At 46.1% G+C, this 22,853-nt stretch overlaps 1 protein-coding gene across 6 annotated transcripts in view; it reads right to left on the bottom strand.

Moving 5' to 3' along the window:
• The window catches only part of GNAL (G protein subunit alpha L), a 191,814-nt gene that overhangs the window by 39,937 nt on the left and 129,024 nt on the right, over positions 1–22,853 (bottom strand). For all 6 annotated transcript variants that reach the window (XM_008261023.4, XM_070050496.1, XM_070050497.1 and 3 more), the window contains one exon: positions 15,423–15,520. In XM_008261023.4, coding sequence (XP_008259245.2) covers positions 15,423–15,520 — 98 coding nt within the window. The remainder of the gene's footprint in view (positions 1–15,422; positions 15,521–22,853) is intronic.

Genomic DNA, 22,853 nt, shown 5'->3' with positions numbered 1-22,853 from the left:
TTCACTTTTTTGAACCATGAAAACCTCTATAGAGAAACAACTATCCCGGCTTTGCTATGATTACTATGTTTGAGACATGAATGGGATGGAAATGGCTTGATGAGAGTGACATCTGAATCTGAGCAAATGGGCACCCTGTGACAATGTGCTTCAGACACACAGGGCCTTGTCTCATTCAACTCTGTAATTCAGCATCTGGCAGTGCCTGGCATTGTCTGAGGCTCACAGGACGTGTGTCGAAACAGCCTCTCACGATCTTTAGGGCTAAAATGTGAACATGTGGGTAAGTTTAGTAATTGTGAGGAATCTTTGGTGGCTTTATTTCCTCCTCTGAAAAAGTGGAAATAATAAATGTATTGGGTTAGTATGAGGACTGATACACTGACTCACACACTGTGCATAGAATAGCGCCGCACATGCTAAGTTTCAGTAAATACAAGCTACCCTGCAGCTACACTTTTTAAAAAAATTATTTATTTATTTGAAAGTCAGAGTTACAGAGAGAGAGGGAGAGACAGAGATCTTCCATCTGCTTGTTCACTCCCCAGATGGCCTGGCCAGGGCAAAGCCAGGAGCCAGGAGCTACTTTCAGGCCTCCCCCTGTGTGTGGCAGAGGCCCAAGCATATGAGCCATCCACAGCTGCCTTTCCCAGGCCATTAGCAAGAAGCTGAACGGGAAATGCCACAGCTGGGGCATGAACCTGCACCATGTTGCAGGCAGCTGCTTTACCTGCTGTGCCACCTGCCAGCCCCTACAGCTACGCACTGAAGCTAAGAAAATAGCGTGCACCTCTTAAATTATTCTGAAACTATATTAACCCACTTTGTTAACAGCAGTACTTAGTGGTTTTCCATTTGAGTTCTTGGGGTTCCTTGGAAGTGTTAAAAAGAATTCAACAAACATTTTAGAATTATAATAAAATAAAGAACTGTAATAAAGACTCTTCTATATTCGAATGTCTTATGTGCTCTATTCTAATTTTGGGGCACCAACACTTTATTAATCTGCAGACTTCTGATGACATCTACTTGGTGTACTCTTCTCTCTTCCTCTCATGTTTTATTATGGAAAATGTCTGGCATAAAATGATTGAAAGTTTTCATAGTGAATGCTTGAATACCCACTACCAAACTCTGCCATCACCATATTACTACATTAAAAAAAGTCAATCATTCATCCTTCCATACCTTCATACTCCATCTTATTTTTGATGAGTTCCAAAGAAAGTAAAGGTAGCAGTGCAATTCCTCCTAAATACTTTAGCACATGGATCATTGTCTAGAAACCAATATTTGTTCACAGACATTTCTTTTGACCTAAAATTTATGGCCAATGAAACACAAATCTTATACATTTGCTGAGTTTTGACAACTGCAAATACTTGCATAATCTAAACTCCTATTGATATACTATGCACATGTTTTCGTCTTTTTAACCTATGTGCTATTGTTTGGAAGGAAGGTAGTGGTCGTTCTTTTTAGATGACACAGCACCTGTTGAGTCCTACAGCCAGATTAGCAGGTCCCTAAGAGGCATGGAGGATGCACAGCCTGTTCCACTCAATGCTCCTGAGCTGTGTTCATCTGTGCATTCCAAGTGTTCCTTAAAGGGTGATTATCATATCCTCATGGGGAAAATGTAGCTCAGCCCATATCCCAGTGCTGGGTTTGAGTCCCAACTCCATTCCCTGTTCTAGCTTCCTGCTATTAAGTACCCGGGGAAGCAGTGGCTAGCCCAAGTAGCTGGGTCTCCGTCACCCATGTGGGACACCCGGATTGAGCTTCTGGCTCCTCACTTTGGCCAAGCCCAGTCCTGGCTTTCGGCGCCAGTTAGGGAATGAACCAGCAGAGGGCAGTTAGCTCTGTCATGCTGCCTCTCAAATAAATAAAACAAGTAAACAGAAATTAACTCATTCCGGTGCTACAAAGACAACACTGATCAGATTTCACATTTGTGTTAAGGTATGGGAAGAGTTGTTAGAGATTTTAAGAATTCAATTTGGAAGAAAATGTCTGATAATTCTTCTTCTTTTCATGTTTCTGCATATATTCACTTTTCATGTTTCTGCATATATTCACTTTTTCTGCATATATTCACTTTTCTGCATATATTCACATTTTTGCTAGCATTTGCGACTGGCTGTACACACACCAGGGTTTTTCCATAGGCTCTCTTTCCCTGCAGGCATTGCCTGGATGTTGTGCCTAATGAAAGAGCCCACTGCCATTCACAAGCACTGAATTTCAGCTTTGTTTTTACCAGGATGGCCATGGAGATCTTCTAACAATCAGGAAATGTTACAAACATGAACATCTCAGATAAACTCAACTCTAAGACAATGCCACCTTGCTTGGATATATTTATTCTGACAATACACCATTTTGTTTTGGTACTTGCTGTAAATTATATCTGATTCTCCTGCTACAAACTTTGAAAATCGGTACAAGTTTTTAAAAGCACAATCCATGGGTGCCTCTTGGAGCCAACAGAGGGGCCAGCACGGAGCATGCTCGGGTGAAGGGTGGAGCTTGGACTCCTCACTGCCCCTTCCCAGAGCAGCCCCACTTTCTCTCTTCATTACGGGTCTTCCACACCTGCATCTCTACAGCAGAGGCTTCATTTGTAAAAAATAACAAGAAATCAGATCTGATGCAGCACAACCGAGTGGTTTTCTTTTTTTTCTTTCTCTCTCTCTCTCCCTCTTTCTTTCTTTTTAAAAATTTATTTATTTACTTGAAAGTCAGAGTTACAGAGAGAGAGAGAATGAATTTTGGTTCACTCCCTAGATGGCCACAATGGCCAGAGCTGGGCCAGGCCAAAGCCAGGTGCTAGAAGCTTCATCTGGGTATCCCGCATGGGTGGCAGGGGCCCAAACACTTGAGTTATTTTCTGTTGCTTTTCCCAGGCCATTAGCAGGGAGCTGGATTGAAAGTGGAGCAGCTGAGACATGAACAGCACCCAAAAGGGATGCTGGCGTTGCAGGGGCGGTTTTACCTGCTACACTACAACAAAGGCCCCAGGTGGTTTTCTTTTTGTTTGTTTTACTTTACTATATATACATGAGGATAATTTTAAAAGTTCATGAAAAATGGAATTAAAAGGTAAGTTTATTTTGATGCAAAATTTTTGTTGTTATATATTTAATGAATTCAACAGGACTGACATAGAGTAATGTGCACATTTTAAATGATAGTTTATTTTCTTTATTTTTATTTATTTATTTATTTATTTATTTATTTTTTTGACAGGCCGAGTGGACAGTGAGAAAGAGAGAGGTGCCGTTGGTTCACCCTCCAATGGCCGCCACGGCCGGCGCACTGCGGCCGGTGCACCGCGCTGATCCGATGGCAGGAGCCAGGTACTTATCCTGGTCTCCCATGGGGTGCAGGGCCCAAGGACTTGGACCATCCTCCACTGCACTCCCTGGCCATAGCAGAGAGCTGGCCTGGAAGAGAGGCAACCGGGACAGAATCCGGCGCCCCGACCGGGACTAGAATCCGGTGTGCCTGTGCCGCAAGGCGGAGGATTAGCCTAGTGAGCCGCAGCGCCAGCCAGTAGTTTTTTTTCTTTTAAAGGGGCTGGCGTTGTGGCACAGCAGGTTAAATCACCAGCTACAATGCCGGGATCCCATTTCAGAGAGCTGGTTCAAGTCCTGGCTGCTCCGCTTCCCATCCAGCTCCCTGTTAATGCACCTGGAAAAGCAGTGGAAGATGGCCCAAGTGCTTGGGCCCCTGCACCCACAAGGGGAGACCTGGATGGAGTTCCGAGCCCCAGCCATTGTGGCCATTTGGGGAGTGCAACAGTGAGTGGATGGAAGATTTCTTTCTGTCTCTCCCTCTTTTTCTGTCACTCTTTCAAATAAATAAATAAATAATATTTTAAAAAATGACATTTAAGGGGCTGGTGCTGTGGTGTAGTGGGTCAAGCTGTTGCCTGCAGTACCAGTATCCCATTTGGGCACTGGTTCAAGACCCAACTGCTCCACTTCTGATCCAGCTCTCTGCTATAGCCTGGGAAAGCAGTAGCAGATGGCCTGAATGCTTGGGCCCCTGAACCCAGGTGGGAGACCCGGAAGAAGCTCCTGGCTCCTGGCTTCGGATCGGTGCAGTTCCAGACGTTGCAGCTATTTAGGGAGTGATGGAAGCCCTTTCTCTCTCTGCTTCTGCCTCTCAAATAAATAAATAAACCTTTTTTGAAATTAGAAATCTAAAACATATTGTCAGGAATCTTCAGGATACTATTAAAAAAACCAACATTCGGGTTCTAGGAGTTCCTGAAGGCATGGAGAGGGAGAAAGGATTAGAAGGCCTTTTTAGTGAGATATTAGCAGAAAATTTCCCAGGTTTGGAGAAGGACAGAGAAATCCTAGTACAGGAAGCTCACAGAACCCCTAATAAACACGACCAAAAGAGATCCTCACCACGACACGTTGTAATTAAACTCTCCACAGTGAAACATAAAGAAAAGATCCTAAAATGTGCAAGAGAGAAACGTCAGATTACTTTCAGAGGATCGCCAATCAGACTCACTGCTGACTTCTCATCAGAAACTCTACAAGCTAGAAGGGAATGGCGAGATATAGCCCAGGTACTAAGAGAGAAAAACTGCCAGTCCAGAATATTATATCCTGCAAAGCTATCATTTGTGAATGAAGGTGAAATAAAGACGTTTCATAACAAACAGAAATTGAAAGAATTTGTCGCCACTCGTCCAGCCCTGCAACAGATGCTTAAAGATGTGTTACACACAGAAACACAGAAACACGGTCATCAGTATGAGAGAAGATAAAGGAAGGAAACCTCACAGCAAAAGATCACAGGGAATTCAAAGCATATATTAGAACTTATCTTTGGCAAATGGCAGGGCAAAGTTACCACTTTTCATTAGTCACATTGAACGTTAATGGCCTGAACTGTCCAGTTAAAAGACACCGATTGGGATTTGCTTTTTAACCTGATGCAATTTTAAATCATGCTTAATTTTGTTTTTAAATTTCAAATCCTAGCTCTTACCCATACATGGAACAACAATTAAATTGTACATGTAATTCGCCACTTTGCTACACTAACATTGTTCCAGGGGTACTTATGATGTACTTTTGAATTTTCTATACATGCAATAATGACATTTGCTAGCAGTTTTATGTCTTCCTTCCCAATATGTATGCATTTTGTATCCTTTCTTTGTGTTACTGCACTGTCTAGTAATTCCACCATAATATTGAAAAGTAGTGGTGAGAAAAAGACACTTCCCCCTTTCCCCAACTTAAGGGAAAACTGTCCAATTTCACTATTAAAGTTGGTTTTGGTAGATATTCTTTATCTAGATGAGGAATTTCTCTTCTGTTTCTTGTTTGCTCAGTTTTTTTATGCCAAATATCTTTTACAAAAGTTGATGTAACCATTTAACATTTTTGCAGTTTGTGTAGTATGTCCAATTTATTGATTTTTTAAAATGCTGACAGCCTTGCTTACGTGGGATAAATACCACTTGCTTGTACTACATAAAATTGTTGGATTTTACCTATTATTTAAAAAAAAGAGAGATTTCTAAAGGCAACCCAGAGGAATCCTTAATCCAGTTCTTCATTAGAAGAGATGTGCAATTCGGGACATGCTCAAGCTGACTTACCTCAAACGGTAGAGTTAGAAACATACCAGGGGATTCCAATTCAATCCCATCAAGGTGGCATGTACCAATGCCATCTCACTAGTCCCAGTGATCAATTTCTGTGCACAATTGATCATAATGATAGGACTAAGAACCAAAGGGATCACATAAACAAGAATAGTGTCTGCAAATACTAGCTGATAGAATCAAAAAGGGAGAGAATGATCCAACATGGGAAGTGAGATACACAGCAGACCCATAGAATGGCAGATGTCCTAAACAGCACTCTGGCCTCAGAATCAGCCCTTAAGGCATGCGGATCCAGCTGAAAAGCCCATGAGAGTATTTCAGGCATGGAAAGCCAAGACACTCTGGGGAAAAAAAAAATGAAAGATCTCCACGAGTGAGATCCCAGTGGAAAGAACGGGTCATCAAAGAAGGAGGTACCTTTCTCTGAAGGGAGGAGAGAACTTCCACTTTGACCATGGCCTTGTCTAAATATTATCAGAGTCAGTGAACTCAGGGGGCTTCCATAGCCTTGGAAACTCATGACAAGAGCCTAGGGTGATTACTGATGCCATAAACAAGAGTGTCAATTTGTTAAGTCAACAACAGGAGTCACTGTGCACTTACTCCTCATGTAGGATCTTTGTCCTTAGTGGGCTGTACATTGAGATTTAATGCTATAACTAGTACTCAAATAGTATTTTTCACTTTATGTTTCTGTGTGGGAGCAAACTGTTGAAATCTTTACTTAATGATGCTAAACTGATCTTCTGTATATAAAGAGAATCGAAAATGAATCTTGATGTGAATGGAAGGGGAAAGGGAGTGGGAAAGGGGAGGGTTGTGGGTGGGAGGGACGTTATGGGGGGCAAGCCATTGTAATCCATAAGCTGTACTTTGGAAATTTATATTCATTAAATAAAAGTTTAAAAAAAAATAAACCTTTTTTAAAAAGACATTGAAAAAATGAACTTTGAAGTTGAAATTTCATTGTTCCAACACTTTCCAGATGTACTTAAAGCCTCATATTCCAGGACTGGACAGCCACAGGCCCCATGTCGGTGGTACAGAAGGGGAGTGAACGTGGTTGTGACGATTGCTAGGAGGCGACCAAAGGGCAGACTGGGGACTGTGGCAGAACATCACTTGCCTTTGTCACTGCTCTTTCTTTTCTCTGGGGGATTCTCTGTCTTTGGGAGTCTCTGAAAATCGGTGATTCCCATGGACGTACTCCAGAGGGATGGGTACAAAGCGTAGGAACCCACACCCTGAGCGGGAGAGCGGAAGGTCCATTAAGCAAAGCCTGATTTTTCTAAAGCTATTCTGAAGATCCAATTTTCTTCCTCCCAAAATAGCTGTTTCCATGGTTACATAATCACTTATTATCAGGACTCAGAGGAAATGCATTTTGGGGGATAATTTAGGAGAGATTATTTTTTTTGACAGGCAGAGTGGATAGTGAGAGAGAGAGAGACAGAAAGGTCTTCTTTTTTCCGTTGGTTCACCCCCCAGTGGCCGCTGCGGCCGGCGCACTGTGCTGATCCAAGGCCAGGAGCCAGGTGCTTCTCCTGGGAGAGATTATTTTTAATTTTCACAGTAGGAACTGGGAAACTCTGTTTCAAATATCATCTTTGGTAATCTGTGGGGCTTGTTTGGTGCTTCAAAGGTGCTTGTTTTTACCGAAAGCGCCGTGTTTAAGGCTCAGCCATCATGGTAGCAGCACTTGGGCTCAACACAGCAATCTGGAGGGCCCTGCTTATCAGCACCTGTGCTCAGGGACACAGGAGATCACTGACTGGGTGAGAGGGCTCCAGTGACTGGCCAGGGTGCTGGTGTGAGGGGATAAGGCTACATCTGAAGCGGGGTGGTCCAGGCATGGAAAACCCATGTCCCCCTCTCCACCCGGCATCTGGCCTGCAGGTTACAGAGTGGACAGGGCAGGCAGGAAGCAGGCAGAGACATATGGAGCCCAAGTTCCTAGAGGCAAGAGCAGAGGCGCCTTCTCCAAAGGGCCTCTGACTCCAGATGGTCTTCCACACACACTCAGAATAAATCCCCCCATGAGTGTTTATTTGTCTTTTTATTGTGGAGGGAGGAAGTGGGAGAGGGAGCGAGCGAGCCCCCCCATCTACTGGTTCACTTCCCAAACGTCTGTAATGGACTCTGGCCAGGACGGAAGCAGGGAGCTAGGAGTGGGGAGCTCACTCCAGGTCTCCCACGGAAGCGGGGGTGAACCCAAAGACTTGATCCCTCACTGCTACCTCCCAGTGTCTGCCCTGGCATGGGCGCCCTACCTGGAGTCTTCACTGCCAGGCCAAATGCTTGCCCAAATTCCCTCTTTCTGGAGGGAGCTGTAGCCAGTTTCCACTCCTTGCCTGCCAAACAGCACAACAGAGGTCTCCATAGCCTTCAGCATTTTTAGATGATCTGTGCTTTATAGTTTGGAGGCCCCTGTGCACAGACACCATTGCAGGCCTGGCGAGTGTAGCACAGGAGTGGTTGTGGGCTGGTTGCAAGCACATGTGTGGACCTTAGTCTGTCCTCCAAAAGGAGAGCCCTGCTCAGTGAGCATAGGGTGACGTTTCTGCTTTCACCTGAGTCCTCGCCAACACTGCGTCCAGGGCCAACCCTGACCACGCTCTTCCCACTGCTTGTCTGGCCTTGTTTTCTTTCCCATCCTGTCATCTTGCTTTTTGTTAATGAGATATAATTCACATGACATATATGGGGTACTTCAAAAAGTTTGTGGAAAAACAGAATAAAAGATAAAATTATTTTGGTGCAAAAACTTTTTGAAATCTGTTATAGCTTTTTTTAATGATATATTTTCTATGAACTTTTTGAAGTACCCTCATAATTTATAGAACACAAAACTCAACATTTTGAAGTATACAATTTAGTGATTTTAGTATCTTCAGTAGGTTATGTAGTCATCATCACTCTTCCATTTCAGAGTATACCCATTATCCCAAGGAGGAACCCTCTACCAATTTGCAGTCACTCTCAATTTCTCCTTTCCTCAGCCTTTGCAAACACTAACCTACTTCTCTCTGGATTTACTTATTCTGGTCATTCCATATAAATGGGATCATTTATCTTTCACATAAACAGAATCATTTATCTTTGTGACTGGTGTCTTTTGCGTAGCATAATATTTTCAAGCTTCCATTTCGCCCATGTGTTAGTATTCATTTCTGTTTATTGCTAAATACGCCTCCACGGAGTGGACAAATCACATTTGGTTTATCCAGGTACCATCTTAGGGACATGTGGATTGTCTCCACCTTGTGGCTGTTGTGAATGACATTACAGTGAACACACATCTACAAGTTCTTACATGGATGTGTTAGTGGGGAAGGTAGACACGAGCCTATGTGCGTGAAAGAGACCAAAGGGAAAAGACAATACGCTCCTGTGGGAATGCAGCAGCCCTCGGAGGATGCCTGGGAAGCAGCCCAGCATCTGCACATCCAAATCTCGCCCACATCCTGATAACTTCATAGGTGGTCCCAGCCTGTCCTCAGAAGACATCCCAGAGGAACTTCCTGGTCTTGTGCCAGGGGGCTATTCTGGGGCTGCTCGGTCTGACTGAACTGCATATTAATATCTTGGGAGGAGTTTCACTGGGATGTCCAGCAATATCCCAGACGAGGGAGAGGGAAGGAGAAACAGCAGGAAGAAGTGGACCCCGTATCCATCTAAACTCCAGCTTCTGAACGTGGGCTGGTCGCTCTCCGTTCCGTCTCACAAGCTGCGCTCCCCTGTCGGATGCCCTGCCCCATCAAACTCTGCTGGCTTGCTTTCCTCTACTCTGTCTCATGTCTGAAATTCTTTTTTATGGGTACACAAGGACTGAGGTGCCAGCTATCTCTGGTAACAGATGTTATGTGTTTTTTTTTTATTTCATATTTTTATTTACTACATATACTATAAACATATACAATACATGCTACAAAAAAAACTTTTAAAAATTTAACTGTCAAGAAAGTGTATAGTGTTATAATACAATGGCACATGTTCATATTTTATTTCAAATTGGTTTGCTTGTCACCCATTTCAAACCATTAATAGTGAAATATTACTTGTGGATAATTAAAAATTATCTATTTGCATTATTAACAATAAACAATCCCAACAAATTAATAAGAATTAACCATGTCAAATATTAGTATCCAAAAAAAATGGGCTTTGCAGAAATGATTATATAAAATATAGCAGCCAATTTCAGTTTACTTTGCTCTGTGGCAATGTACATATGCACTTGAACAGGAGTCTATTATGTTTTTAATGCTGTTGGTGGACACCCAGGAGCAGAGCTGCTAAGCACTTAATGCTGAACCTTTCAAAGAACTGCCAGATCCTCCCTAGATTCTTTTTAGAAAAAAAATTTTGGGGGCCAGTGCTGTGGTATAGCACGTAAAACTACCACCTGCAACACCCACATCTCATATGGGTGCCAGTTTGTGTCCTGGCTGCTCCTCTCCCAATACAGCTTTCTGCAATGGTCTGGGAAAGCAGTGGAAGATGGCCCATATACCTGGGCCCCTGCACCCACGTGGGAGACCTGGAGGAGGCTCCTAGCTCCTGGCTTCAGGTCAGCCCAGCTCTGGCCATTGTAGCTATTTGGGGGAATGAACCAGCAGAACAAAGATCTCTCTCTCTCTCACGCTCTCTCTGTTAACTATACCTTTCAAGCAAATAAATCTTTACAAAAAATTACTTATTTTCACTTTTACTTGAAATGCAGAGAAACAGAGAAATATACAGAGATCTTCAATCTGCTGGTTGACTCCCCAAATGACAACAACAGCTGGGGCTGAGCCAGGCTGAAGCCAGGAGCCCAGAACCCAACCTGTGTCTCCAACGTGGGTAACAGGGACCCAAGTACTTGAGCCATCATCTGCTTCCTCCTAGTAGTGCTGCCTGGTCCAGGGGAAGAAGCTGGAGCAGGAGCCCTCAGAGGAAGGTCTTTTATTCTTAACAAGCCAGGTGGGAAGCCCTGGCCTGAGGCCCCAGAGCCTCACTCACAGGTGGCTTGTATGCAGGACTCTCTGAAATTTGGAAGGATGGAACTGAAAACAACAGCAGATTTCAGCTGTGGTCTCGCCTTTTACTGGGAAGCTGTGATTAAGGGTGCCTCAGTTTACCTCTCTGGGCCTCAGTGTCCGCATTTGTCACGCAGTAGCAAGAGGTAACACTTATGTAGAGCTTATCTGTGCCAGGCACTATTGTGAGGGCTCTGGGTATCTATTTAATGCTACCACAACCACATGAGAATAGATGCCAGTATTTTTTACACTTAAGTAATCTGCCCACACTCCCACTGCTGGTTGGTGTTGTGACAGGATCTGAATCTCCACTACCTGTTGTCAGGCTCACATCATGTTTTTTTGTTTGTTTGTTTGTTTGTTTGTTTTTAAATGATTTATTTATTTATTTGAAAGGCACAGCATTGGGGTGGGGTGGGGAGCGATATCTTCTATCTGCTGGTTCATCCCCTAAATGACCACAACAGCTAGAGCTGGGCCAGGTCAAATCCAGGAGCCTGGAACTCCATCTGGGTCTCCCATTTGGTTGGCAAGGGCCAAGCACCTGGGCCATTATCCACTGTCTTCTAAGGTGCATTAGCAGGGAGCTGGATTAGAAGTGCAACAGGACTCAAACCAGCACTCTGATATAGGATGTTAGTGTCGCAGGAGCAGGTTTTTTTTTTTTTTAAGGATTTATTTTATTTATTCGAAGGATAGAGTTAAAGAGAGAGGTAGAACCAGAGAGAGAGTGAGAGAGGTCTTCCATCCACTGATTGACTCCCCAAATGACTGCAATGGTCAGAGCTGAGCTGATCCGAAGCCAGGAGCCAGGAGCTTCTTCCAGGTCTCCCATGTGGGTGCAGGGGCCCAAGGACTTGGGCCATCATCTACTGTTTTCCCAGGCCATAGCAGAGAGCTGTATCGGAAGTGGAGCAGCCGGGACTTGAACCGGTGCCCATTTGGGATGCCGGCACTGTAGGCCAGGGCTTTAGCCCACTGTGCCACAGTGCCAGCCCGCAAGCAGCAGGTTAACCCACTGTGCCACCATTTAGATCTTATGTCTTTATTTTCAAAAATTCTATTTTTAAATTAACCCATCTATTCTACCACCAGGGTGATGCAAAAATGAGTTGTCTGTTTCCTCTTTCTCTCTTTTTCTTTCTTTCTTTCTTTCTTTCTTTCTTTCTTTCTTTCTTTCTTTCTTTCTTTCTCTCTCTCTCTCTCTCTCTCTCTCTCTCTCTCTCTTTCTTTCCAGGCAGAGTGGACAGTGAGAGAGAGAGAGACAGGGAGAAAGGTCTTCCTTTTTGCCGTTGGTTCACCCTCCAATGGCTGCCACGGCTGGCGCACCGCACTGATCTGAAGGCAGGAGTCAGGTGCTTCTCCTGGTCTCCCATGGGGTGCAGGGCCCAAGCACTTGGGCCATCCTCCACTGCACTCCCGGGCCACAGCAGAGAGCTGGCTTGGAAGAGGGGCAACTGGGACAGAATCCGGCACCTCGACGGGGACTAGAATCCGGTGTGCCGGTGCCGCTAGGCGGAGGATTAGCCTACTGAGCCACGGCACCGGCCTGTTTCCTTTTTCTTGAGAGAAATTCCTAATAAGACAGTGATCAGCACTGTGTATCCCCCAAAGCCAGTTTTTGATCAAGAAATACTGAAAATGGATGCTCAGTCACACATTCCACATCACCTTCAAATGACATATGTATAATTTGTAATACAATTACGAGCTATGCTAGAAGTCCCAACTGCTAGCCATTCCACTGTGTCCTGCCCACCTCTGAAACAGTACAGTTCTGCCGTGACTTTTAAACGATGGTGACCTGCAGTGTTAGGGAAGGAGTGGGGGAGAGTGAGAGGGGGCAGCAGGCCCTTCAGCATGGGCGACGCCTCCTGCGATGGTGGGCTCCCCAGAAATGCCCCTCGATCCCTCTTCCAAACACGAGTCTGTCTGGCTCTCAGGGGTCAAGACCAAATGTCTGTACTCAATGCCACGAGAGTAACCTGGAAACTTGACTTGAGGCAACTCTTAGGGGCAGGAAATGAGAAATGTAAAACACTTTTCTAGCTAATTAAAACATTTCATCGTAAGCAGGTTCTTTAGCATCCACAGTGGAGGGCTCCTAAAACTTTGGTGGTCATGTAAGAGTGTTTGGGGAGCAGGTTTGTACTCTATTGTTGATGTCTGCACAACATGTGGATTTTTTTTTTTTTTTTTGACAGGCAGAGTGGACAGTGAGAGAGAGAGACAGAGAGAAAGGTCTTCCTTTGCCGTTGGTTCACCCTCCAATGGCCGCCGCGGCCGGCGCGCTGCGGCCGGCGCACCGCGCTGATCCGATGGCAGGAGCCAGGAGCCAGGTGCTTTTCCTGGTCTCCCATGGGGTGCAGGGCCCAAGCACCTGGGCCATCCTCCACTGCCACAGCAGAGGGCTGGCCTGGAAGAGGGGCAACCGGGACAGAATCCGGCGCCCCAACCGGGACTAGAACCCGGTGTGCCGGCGCCGCAAGGCGGAGGATTAGCCTAGTGAGCCGCGGCGCCGGCCTACAACATGTGGATTTTTAAAAAAAGTGTTAATTAACATGTTATGATTGAACATATTATGGGGCAGAGCGTGATGCTTCTGTACACGCGTGCGCTGTGTGATGAACCAATCAGGGTGGCCAGCATTGCCATCTCCTCAGACAGCTTTCACTTCTCTGCGCTGGGGATGTCTGAGCTCCTCTCTTCCGGTTCGCTATGAATTCTATAATACATTCTTGTAAACTGTGGTCACGCATTGCGCTGTCCTAGGCTCTGGGGACCACTGTTCTGCTCTCTACTTGAAGGAAACCACCTTCTTAGCTCCAGCCTGCCATGCTACGCTCACCAGATGCTGGGAGGCTGGATAACGGGGATCAAACACTTTCTCATTACCACCAGCAGTCCTCTCCCAACTCCAGGGCCTCTGCCCTGGCCGGAGCGCTCGGTCTCTGCCCACCCAGGATCGGAGACACCCGGCCTGGCGCCAGCCTCGGCAGCCGGCCCCTCCTGCGCCGGGGCTCCCTCCGTCAGCCTCGCAGCTGCCCTGCTCCGGGACTCGGGAGGCTCTGCGCACCTCCGTGGATGGTCACCGCCAGCGCTGCCGCAGCGGGAACTCGGCTTGTCCCCACCGCCACCGGCACTCTGGCTGGGGCTTTGGTCCCCAGTGCTGCGGGTTGGGGGGCGGCGCCTGGCGGGAGGTGCTGGGGTCAAGGGTGGAATCCTCTTGCAGGGCTGGACGTGTGCCCCCTGGGGATGCCTCAGCTCTAGCAGCAGTTGGGCCCGTTTTTTTAATCCACAGGCAGGAGCCCGGGGCCCCTCCCCAAGCCCTCACCAACCAGACGCCTCAGTCTCATCCCGGGCTTTCAGCCTCCAGAATTGTGGGCTGAAATAATCCGCGTAACTACCCAGGTTCGGCCATTCTGTTACAGCGGAAGAAAACCGCGGGAGATGGCAGCTTCTCCTCGGAGCTCCGGGCGCTTGCTCGCCGTCTCCCCTGCACGCACCCTCGGCAGCTCACACTTGGCTTCTGCAAGTCCGTCTCCCACACGTGCCATCGCCCCTCGCAGTACGCAGTACGCGGCCCCGGGATCCACCGGGCCGTCCAGGGCCCCTTCCTCCACCCCTTTGTTCTCCCCACCCCCTGCTTCTGCCCTTGACTTTCAGGGCCCCCCTGCACGCCCCCCCTCCTCGAGGCGGGGCGCTCCACGGCGTCTGTGCCTCCTCCACTCTGTTCTCTGACCGCCTTGCTCATGGAGACGGTTGCTCACTGCTTTGGAAGAACACCCACACGGCCCTCTGCTCTCCGAGGGTCTGGCCACCGCCGGCTTCTCCCACGTCTGATCCAAGCTTGCTCAGCACCTCCCCCTGGCCCTGCAGCCCGGCACAGGGCGCGCCGCACCCTTCACTGAGTAACTCCTCAGGGAGCCAGGAAGGGCTCCGCCGACCACCAACCACTCTGAGCCCTGAAATCAGTATGCACAGAGCAGCTCCCGGGCTGGTTCCTGGTATCACGAATGCCCAGGTTTTGTGCTGATGGAATCTTCTACACTAACATGAATTTTCAGTTTACAGACTTATGTAAAGTGGCTCATTTTGTGCTGTCCGAAGAGTCACAGAAAACTACTAGTTATAAATAGTTTTTGTTAGCCAACATTTCTTGATCATTTCATATTTTTTGGGAATGGATTAAAAATGGCAAAAAGAAAACAGGAAAGTGTTGCAGAGACCAACAATCTTGGCATCAGCATCCTTTTCTTATTTCTTTTCATTACTTTTTAAAAATCAAATATTTACTTACATTGATTGCCATCTACTTTCAAGATTCTGGTCTACTTCTCACAAGTATAGGACAATCACCTGACTTTAAGTAAGAGCCTGGTTTTGGTAGCAAATATTGACACTATTTTTCAATTTAACTTTGGGGCCCTGATCCCAAATTAAAATACAATAGTGCATATTTAAGTATATTGGAATTTACAACTATGACTATAACAGGGTGGAAAGCAACAAAGGGACTGAAAGCAACAATCAGGACAAGATGAATGAAAACGTTTCTGGCCAATCCCTGAAAAGCTGATTCCTACTGGATAGTCCATTTTCCATCTACTAAGCATGTCTCTTCTAAAAGGTTGATTTCTATAGCCAAACGCTAATCATTTGTCCCTTGCATTCAAAAAACCTCAGGAACACTGGCTGGGCAGCACAGCGGTGAGTGCAATCAGAGCGGCGTGTAACTTGCATCAGAGCCAACTTACTATTGCGCGCAGTCGATCAACTGGTACTCGTTTGACCTCTCAAAGCATGCCTTCACTCCTTCATCATCCCAGAGCTTCTTCACATGATCAAAGAATTCCTAAAGTTTGAAAGAGGTACAAATAAGAACACACGTGTGTTAAGATCCATCAAAAAGTTCAAAGTAAAGAGACACTGCAGAAAGGGTTTTTTTCCTGCATTGACACAGATTGCTTTCTATGCAGATCTGCATTCCAGTATGATGAAAACGCTTCCATCCAGGCCAGCACCACGGAAGTCAAATTGCAAAACATTGTTATCATTCCAGAAAGTCTCCCAAAATGAACATTACAAGTCAAGAATCAATGCCATCCATTCACTATAAATACAAAGAATGGCACAATTTTAAAGTTTTAAGTACATGGTTGTTAACTGGCACCTTGGCAATGAGAAGTCATGCCTATTACAATGTCAAATTCCAGCTTAGCTGCTTTTAAGTTTTTGATGGGAGCCATGATTAGGTATGAACATAGTCAATAAGATGGCTTAATTTGATCCAGATGCCTTTTGGGGAAAATAATTTTTGGAGGGCATTTTAAGAAGTTATGAGTGACTGTGCGAACCCTTATTTTTGGTTCATGAGATCCCTGTGCTTGGTTTCAGCCATTATGGCAAACAGGGCACCCACTTGCCTCATCTCAAGTAAAAGGTGGGCCTAAGGATTCATGTTCACAAATTTATCCAAAGTGAATTCACAATGCTGAGGAAGCAAAGACTGTTAGTTATGAACACAGAAGAAGCTATGAAAAGGTTCACAAGACACCTGTTGGAACCTGCACACCTCCTGAATCCACAGTTTGCCCCTGCGAGGTCTGCAGGCAGGGTTCTGAGGCTACACGGTCAGTGTGCAGCCACTCCTGCCTTCATGTTCACCAGAACTGCCACATTTCCTAAGAATCAGCACAGGATCTTGGGAGTTATAAAAGGCTGGGATGGAGGGGGCTGGCACTTTTTCTGAGAGATTCATGATTCCATGTCTTGTGAGGCTTGATGATCCTACACTCTGGGGGACCTGCCTGAAAACAAAATGAATACAAAACTAGCCACATACAACCTTGGGAAAGGAGTTAAATGAGGTGCCTGAGCTTGAGTTTTATTAGCGTCTAGTAGTCGCAGGAACAATCTTTTAAGTTATGGTGTATATCTCGGTATCTATCATCATCATCATCATCAAATCCAAATTGTCGGGGCAGGTGTTGTGGCACAGTGGGTTAGGCTACCACTTGGAATGCCTGCATCAGGGGGCCGGCACCAGCTTCCCATATGGGCGCCAGGTTCTAGTCCCGGTTGCTCCTCTCCCAGTCCAGCTCTCTGCTGTGGCCCAGGAAGGCAGTGTAGGATGGCCCAAGTGCTTGGGCGCCTGCACCCGCGTGGGAGACCAGGAGGAAGCTCCTGGCTCCTGGCTTTGGATCGGCGTAGCTCTGGCCGTGGCAGCCATTTGGGGGGGTGAACCAACGGAGGGGAGGCCTTTCTCTCTGTCTCTCTGTCTGTCAAAAAAAAAAAAAAAAAAAAAAAAAAAAAGGAATGCCTGCATCCCATACTGGAGTGCCAAGTTGAGTCCAGTTACCTCGCTTCAATCCTACTCCCTGCTAACGTGCCTGGGAAGCAGCAGAGATCGTTCAGGGACTTGTGTCCCTGCCACCCCTGTGGGAGACCTGGATCAAGTTCCTAGTCCCTAGCTTTGGTCTGGCTCAGGTCCCCACCTGTTGTGGGGATTTGGGGAGTGAACCAATGGAAGGAAGATCTCTCTCCCCTTCTCTCTGCCTTTCAAATAAATGAATGAATAAATAAACAAATCTTTAGAAAAATCCAAATTGTCAACAGTTGACAACACAGGGCCACTCTCCACCCGAAGGAAAGTGGCTGAGACCCTCGGTTTTTATCTTGTCTCCTTAGCTTTGCCTGTCTTCTGGAATGATCCTCATGTTCCCAGAAAGAGTTTATAGGCATCCTTAATCTTTCTTCCTTCTGGTAGCCAAACAGACACACACCTCTAAAGAGGCATGATCCATTATGCTGTTCCCATGAGGGCCTTGGAAGAGACATGTAACCTCATGTCATTGCAACACACATTTGCTTATTGCTAGCTTTGGGATACCTGATTTCACCATGATAAACTTATGTATAAATATCACCAAGTTTATTCAAATCTACCACACATACCACATTTTATAAGAATTATATTATTTGTAAGAATTATCCCCAGTAATAAGGGTTCTAGTGGCAATTTAAAACAAGACCAATGTAAAACTGGTCAATGAAAGAAAAAAAATTGAACCCCTTTATCTGGTTTGTAAGAATTAGGAGGTGGGTATTTGGTGCAGTGGTTAAAGCTCAGGACACCAGAGTCCCAAATCGGAGTGCCTGGCTCTAGTCCTGGCTCTGTTTCCCACTCCAGCTTCCTGCTAATGTGCACATAGGAGGCAGCAGGTGATGGTCCAAATAGTTGGATCCCCACCACCCATGGGGGAGACCTGGATGGAGTTCCCAGCTCTGGACTTCCTAATCTTGAGGGCCTTGGGGGACTGAACCAGCAGGTGAGAGCTCTGATTGTGTCTCTGTCTCTGCCTTTTAAATAAATAAAAAAGGAAAGAGAAAAAAAACTGGACAGGAAAGCAGGCAGCACACTGGTCAAGAAATCTTTAGAAAGTGTCTTCAGTTGCTCGTGCCCCCAGGCCACATGTGGAGCGGCCACCTGGTGATCACACCTTCCCACTGACCCAGGGGCTGAACATGGCGGAAAGGCAGGAAACACAATGGCTCAGTGAGGTGGGGGCTGCCGGCAGCTCCATCCTGCTGGAGGCACCCACTGTGACCTGGCACTGCGGAGGCCCTCACACCACCAGAATGGCAGGCTCCCTCGCTTTCTTTTTTTTTTTTTTTTTTTTTTGACAGGCAGAGTGGACAGTGAGAGAGAGAGACAGAGAGAAAGGTCTTCCTTTTGCCGTTGGTTCACCCTCCAATGGCCGCCGCGGCCGGCGCGCTGCGGCCGGCGCACCGCGCTGATCCGATGGCAGGAGCCAGGAGCCAGGTGCTTTTCCTGGTCTCCCATGGGGTGCAGGGCCCAAGCACCTGGGCCATCCTCCACTGCACTCCCTGGCCACAGCAGAGGGCTGGCCTGGAAGAGGGGCAACCGGGACAGAATCCGGCGCCCCGACCGGGACTAGAACCCGGTGTGCCGGCGCCGCTAGGCGGAGGATTAGCCTATTGAGCCGCGGCGCCGGCTAGGCTCCCTCGCTTTCAAACTCAGTTTAAAACCCGAGGATCGAGGATCGGAGGCCTGTAGGGCTGGCGATAGCCTGGCCGTGTTCTGGGTCCCGGCCACACTGAACACTCAGGGCCAGGTGTATTCCAACCTGTTTGTGCCTTCCGTCCTTGGGGACGTGACAGTGTGGAGAGGCAGGAAGTTGAGGGTCAGAAGCATCTCCTGGGATCCCTGCTCTGGGACCTAGCTGAGCACTCTCCTGCAGAGACATAAGCATCACAGCCCCTCCCCCAGCCTTTGCAAACAGCTCAGCCCTGCAGCCCTGGCAGTCTTTGGGCCTCAGGTCACCCTGAAAACAGCTCTGGCTGTTTTCTCATCATGTGCTAATTCCGTATATGTAGGCCGGCGCCGTGGCTCACTAGGCTAATCCTCCACCTTGAGGCGCCGGCACACCGGGTTCTAGTCCCGGTCGGGGCGCCAGATTCTGTCCCGGTTGCCCCTCTTCCAGGCCAGCTCTCTGCTGTGGCCCGGGAGTGCAGTGGAGGATGGCCCAAGTGCTTGGGCCCTGCACCCCATGGGAGACCAGGAGAAGCACCTGGCTTCTGCCTTCGGATCAGCGCGGTGCGCCAGCCGCAGCAGCCATTGGAGGGTGAACCAACGGCAAAGGAAGACCTTTCTCTCTGTCTCTCTCTCACTGTCCACTCTGTCTGTCAAAAAATAAAAAAATAAAAAAATTATAATTCCCTATATGTCACAGTAGGGACCTTAAAGATGATAATCACTACCAATTAGCTCTATGTCATTCTTCTCATTTTTGTTGGAGGAAACTGTGCACAGTATTGTGACACACAGGATCTCCTTTATTTCTTACAAAGCTGGAAAAGGTAGTTGTTATCATCCATGCTCAGAGAAGTTACATACCCATTTAAGGCCACACAGCTGGTGACAGCAAGACATCTGTCTTATTCCACACTCTGTTTGTAACCACTGCGCACACTATCTGCCTTTAGTATATGTATTACATACATTTCTTATATATTTTATATTGTTATAAGATATTCTTCAGTTTTTTACTGGGTTTTGATGAAACCACTATTGATGTAATTATTTTAGTAAATTGACTCTGAACAGGATCAACAAAGCATAGGGAATCCAGCATCGGTGCTGTGAATACACTGGGGAGGGTTCCCATGGGTCAGTAGCTCAGTACCTTGCACTGTTCCTCCCTATTCAAAACTGCCCTGCAAGGATTCCAAGTGTGAGTGAGGACAGCTGCCCAGGAAGCCCCAACCTCCTGACTAGGGGAGGAGCCACCGGCGAGGACCGCAACTACTCCTGGGGGGAAATTTCTGAGCTGGAGCCTTTGAGGCAGATCACAGAATAGTGCTTGAACCATGCGTCAAGATACAACTTCTGGAGTACGCATGGAGAAGGAGTTCAGTGAGACCCCCAGATTCCATGTGTTTACTTTTTTAAGGGCTCAAACTTCATGGAAAGTTTCAGGGGTGCTGCTGCAGTTGTTACTTCTGCATGTTTTACTAGGAAAAATTTCAAACTTGCAAAATAGAGAGAATGAACCTGCCAGTACCATCACTCAGCTTCCACCTTTATCAACACAAGACCCATTTTCTCTCTTCTATGTCTCATCCCCTTCAACCCTACCTTTATTATTTTAAAGCAAATCTGATGTCATATCACTTTACTTCAATATTATTTCTAAAAGACAAAGACTTTTTAAAAAGCATAGCCATGGCCAGCACCGCGGTTCACTAGGCTAATCCTCCGCCTGCAGTGCCGGGACACCGGATTCTGTCCCGGTTGCTCCTTTTCCAGTCCAGCTCTCTGCTGTGGTCCGGGAAGGTGGTGGAGGATGGCCTAAGTGCTTGGGCCCTGCACCCACATGGGAGACCAGGAGGAAGCACCTGGCTCCTGGCTTTGGATCGGCGCAGCGCGCCGGCTGTTACAGCCATCTGGGGGTGAACCAACGGAAGGAAGACCTTTCTCTCTTTCTCTCTCACTGTCTAACTCTGCCGGCCCAAAAAAAAAAAAAAAAAAAAGGCATAGCCATAATGCCACTATCTCAACTTAAAAAATTATGTAAACAAATAGAAAAAATACTCCATAAAAATCACTAAATATCGAGTCAGCCAGTGACGCTTCTTTAGCTATGATTAAACATCTTCCCAGAGCTAGGCTAGGATTCAAAATATGCCACTTCTGAACAAGCTACATTGGCATACTGATTATTTTGAGCAGACAGCAATTGAGAAATAGGAAATACAAGAACTCTCTGCCCTCCCCATTTTTGCCTAAAGGAAGGTCATAGGTTTTCTCTCCTCTTCCTAGTGAGACTTGAAGAGTGACGGTTATCATCAGAGACAGAGCCAGCAACAAGATGAATCTGCAAACCTCCCTCAAATAGCCCTTGTCTTCCATTAGTTTCCTCTATTTCCTATTCACTTGCACAAGTTATCACCCTTTGAGAGTGATCCAACATGGGAAGTGAGATACTCAGCAGACTCATAGAATGGCGGATGTCCTAAATAGCACTCTGGCCTCAGAATCAGCCCTAAAGGCACTCGGATCTGGCTGAAAAGCCCATGAGAGTATTTCAGGCATGGAAAGCCAAGACACTCTGGCAAAAAGATCTCTGTGAGTGAGATCCCAGTGGAAAGAACAGGTCTTCAAAGAGGGAGGTGCCTTTCTCTGAAGGGAGGAGAGAACCTCCACTTTGACTATGACCGTGTCTAAACAAGATAAGAGTCGGAGAACTCAAGGGGCTTCCATAGCCTTGGAAACTCATAGCTGGTGCATAGGGAGATTACTGATGCCATAAACAGGAGTGTCAATTGGTAAAGTCAACAACAGGAGTCACTGTGCACTTACTCCTCATGTAGGATCTCTGTCCTTAACGTGCTGTACACTGAGGCTTAATGCTATAACGAGTACTCAAACAGTATATTTCACTTTGTGTTTCTATGGGGGTGCAAACGACTGAAATCTTTACTTAATGTACACTAAACTGATCTTCTGTAAAAAAAAAAAAAAAAAAGAAAGAAATTATCAATTCCCAACTTGACTCTCACTGGGATTAAACATGACAATAGGTCTGATCTGATTTCATCATCATTTAAAAAAAATCATCTATTATTTTTCACTTTATGTTTCTGTGTGGGAGCAAACTGTTGAAATACTTACTTAAGGTATACTAAGCTGATCTTCTGTATATTAAGATAATCGAAAATGAATCTTGATGTGAATGGAAGGGGAGAGGGAGTGGGAAAGGGGAGGGTTGTGGGTGGGAGGGACGGTATGGGGGGGAAGCCATTGTAACACATGAGTCGTACTTTGGAAATTTATATTCATTAAATAAAAGATAAAAAAAAAAACAAGTTATCACCCTTTGTTAAAATGGTATATAAGTCTAACTGCTTCTTAGGGTTTTTCACTTCTTTTCAGAAAGTCCCTATGCACATAAAATGTAAAATATTAGTAAGATTTGTGTATCTTCTATTAATCTGTCATCCATCAGTTTAATTCACAGGTCCCAACCACTGCACCTAAGAAGGTAGTGGGAAAATTTTCCATTCTCATTTAGTTCTCATACATTTCTTGAAACTGCAAATAAGGAGAATAACGTTAGTATGTCTCCACTGGCAAGTAAGATGGATAATACTAAATAAAATAATTTTAGTGTTATGTGTGTGTTTGCATATATGTCTGAAAAGAAGGGTGATTCAAGGCGAAAAGTAACTTGCTTTTGACATCTGAGAATATAGAAACTGAAAGCATAAAAGATTACTCAAAGACATTTCTTATCTTTTCTGTATTATCTAATATGAGAATTGCCTTGTGATATTCATGTTTAGACGTTGGCCACTTGAGACACCAGCATTCTACATGAGCACCAGTTTGAGTTTCAACTGTTCCACTTCTGATTCATCTCCTTGCTAATGTGCATGGTAGAACAGTGGAAGATGGCCCAAGTAGTTGGACCCCTGCACCCATGTAGGAGTCCTAGACAGACTTCTAGGTTCTTGGCTTCAGCCTGACCCAGACCTGGCCATTGTGGCCATTTGGAAAGTGAACCAGCATCTCTGCATCTCTCTCTCTGTAACTTGGCCTTTCAGATAAATAAATAAATCTGTTTTTTAAAAAATATATTCATGTTTATTAACTGAAATACATG

The sequence above is a fragment of the Oryctolagus cuniculus genome, chromosome 10, assembly GCF_964237555.1.
Source record: "Oryctolagus cuniculus chromosome 10, mOryCun1.1, whole genome shotgun sequence".
In the NCBI taxonomy this organism is placed as follows: Eukaryota; Metazoa; Chordata; class Mammalia; order Lagomorpha; family Leporidae; genus Oryctolagus; species Oryctolagus cuniculus.
The sequence above is the reverse complement of the archived record's forward strand: the minus strand, read 5'-3'. Positions and strand labels throughout refer to the sequence as shown.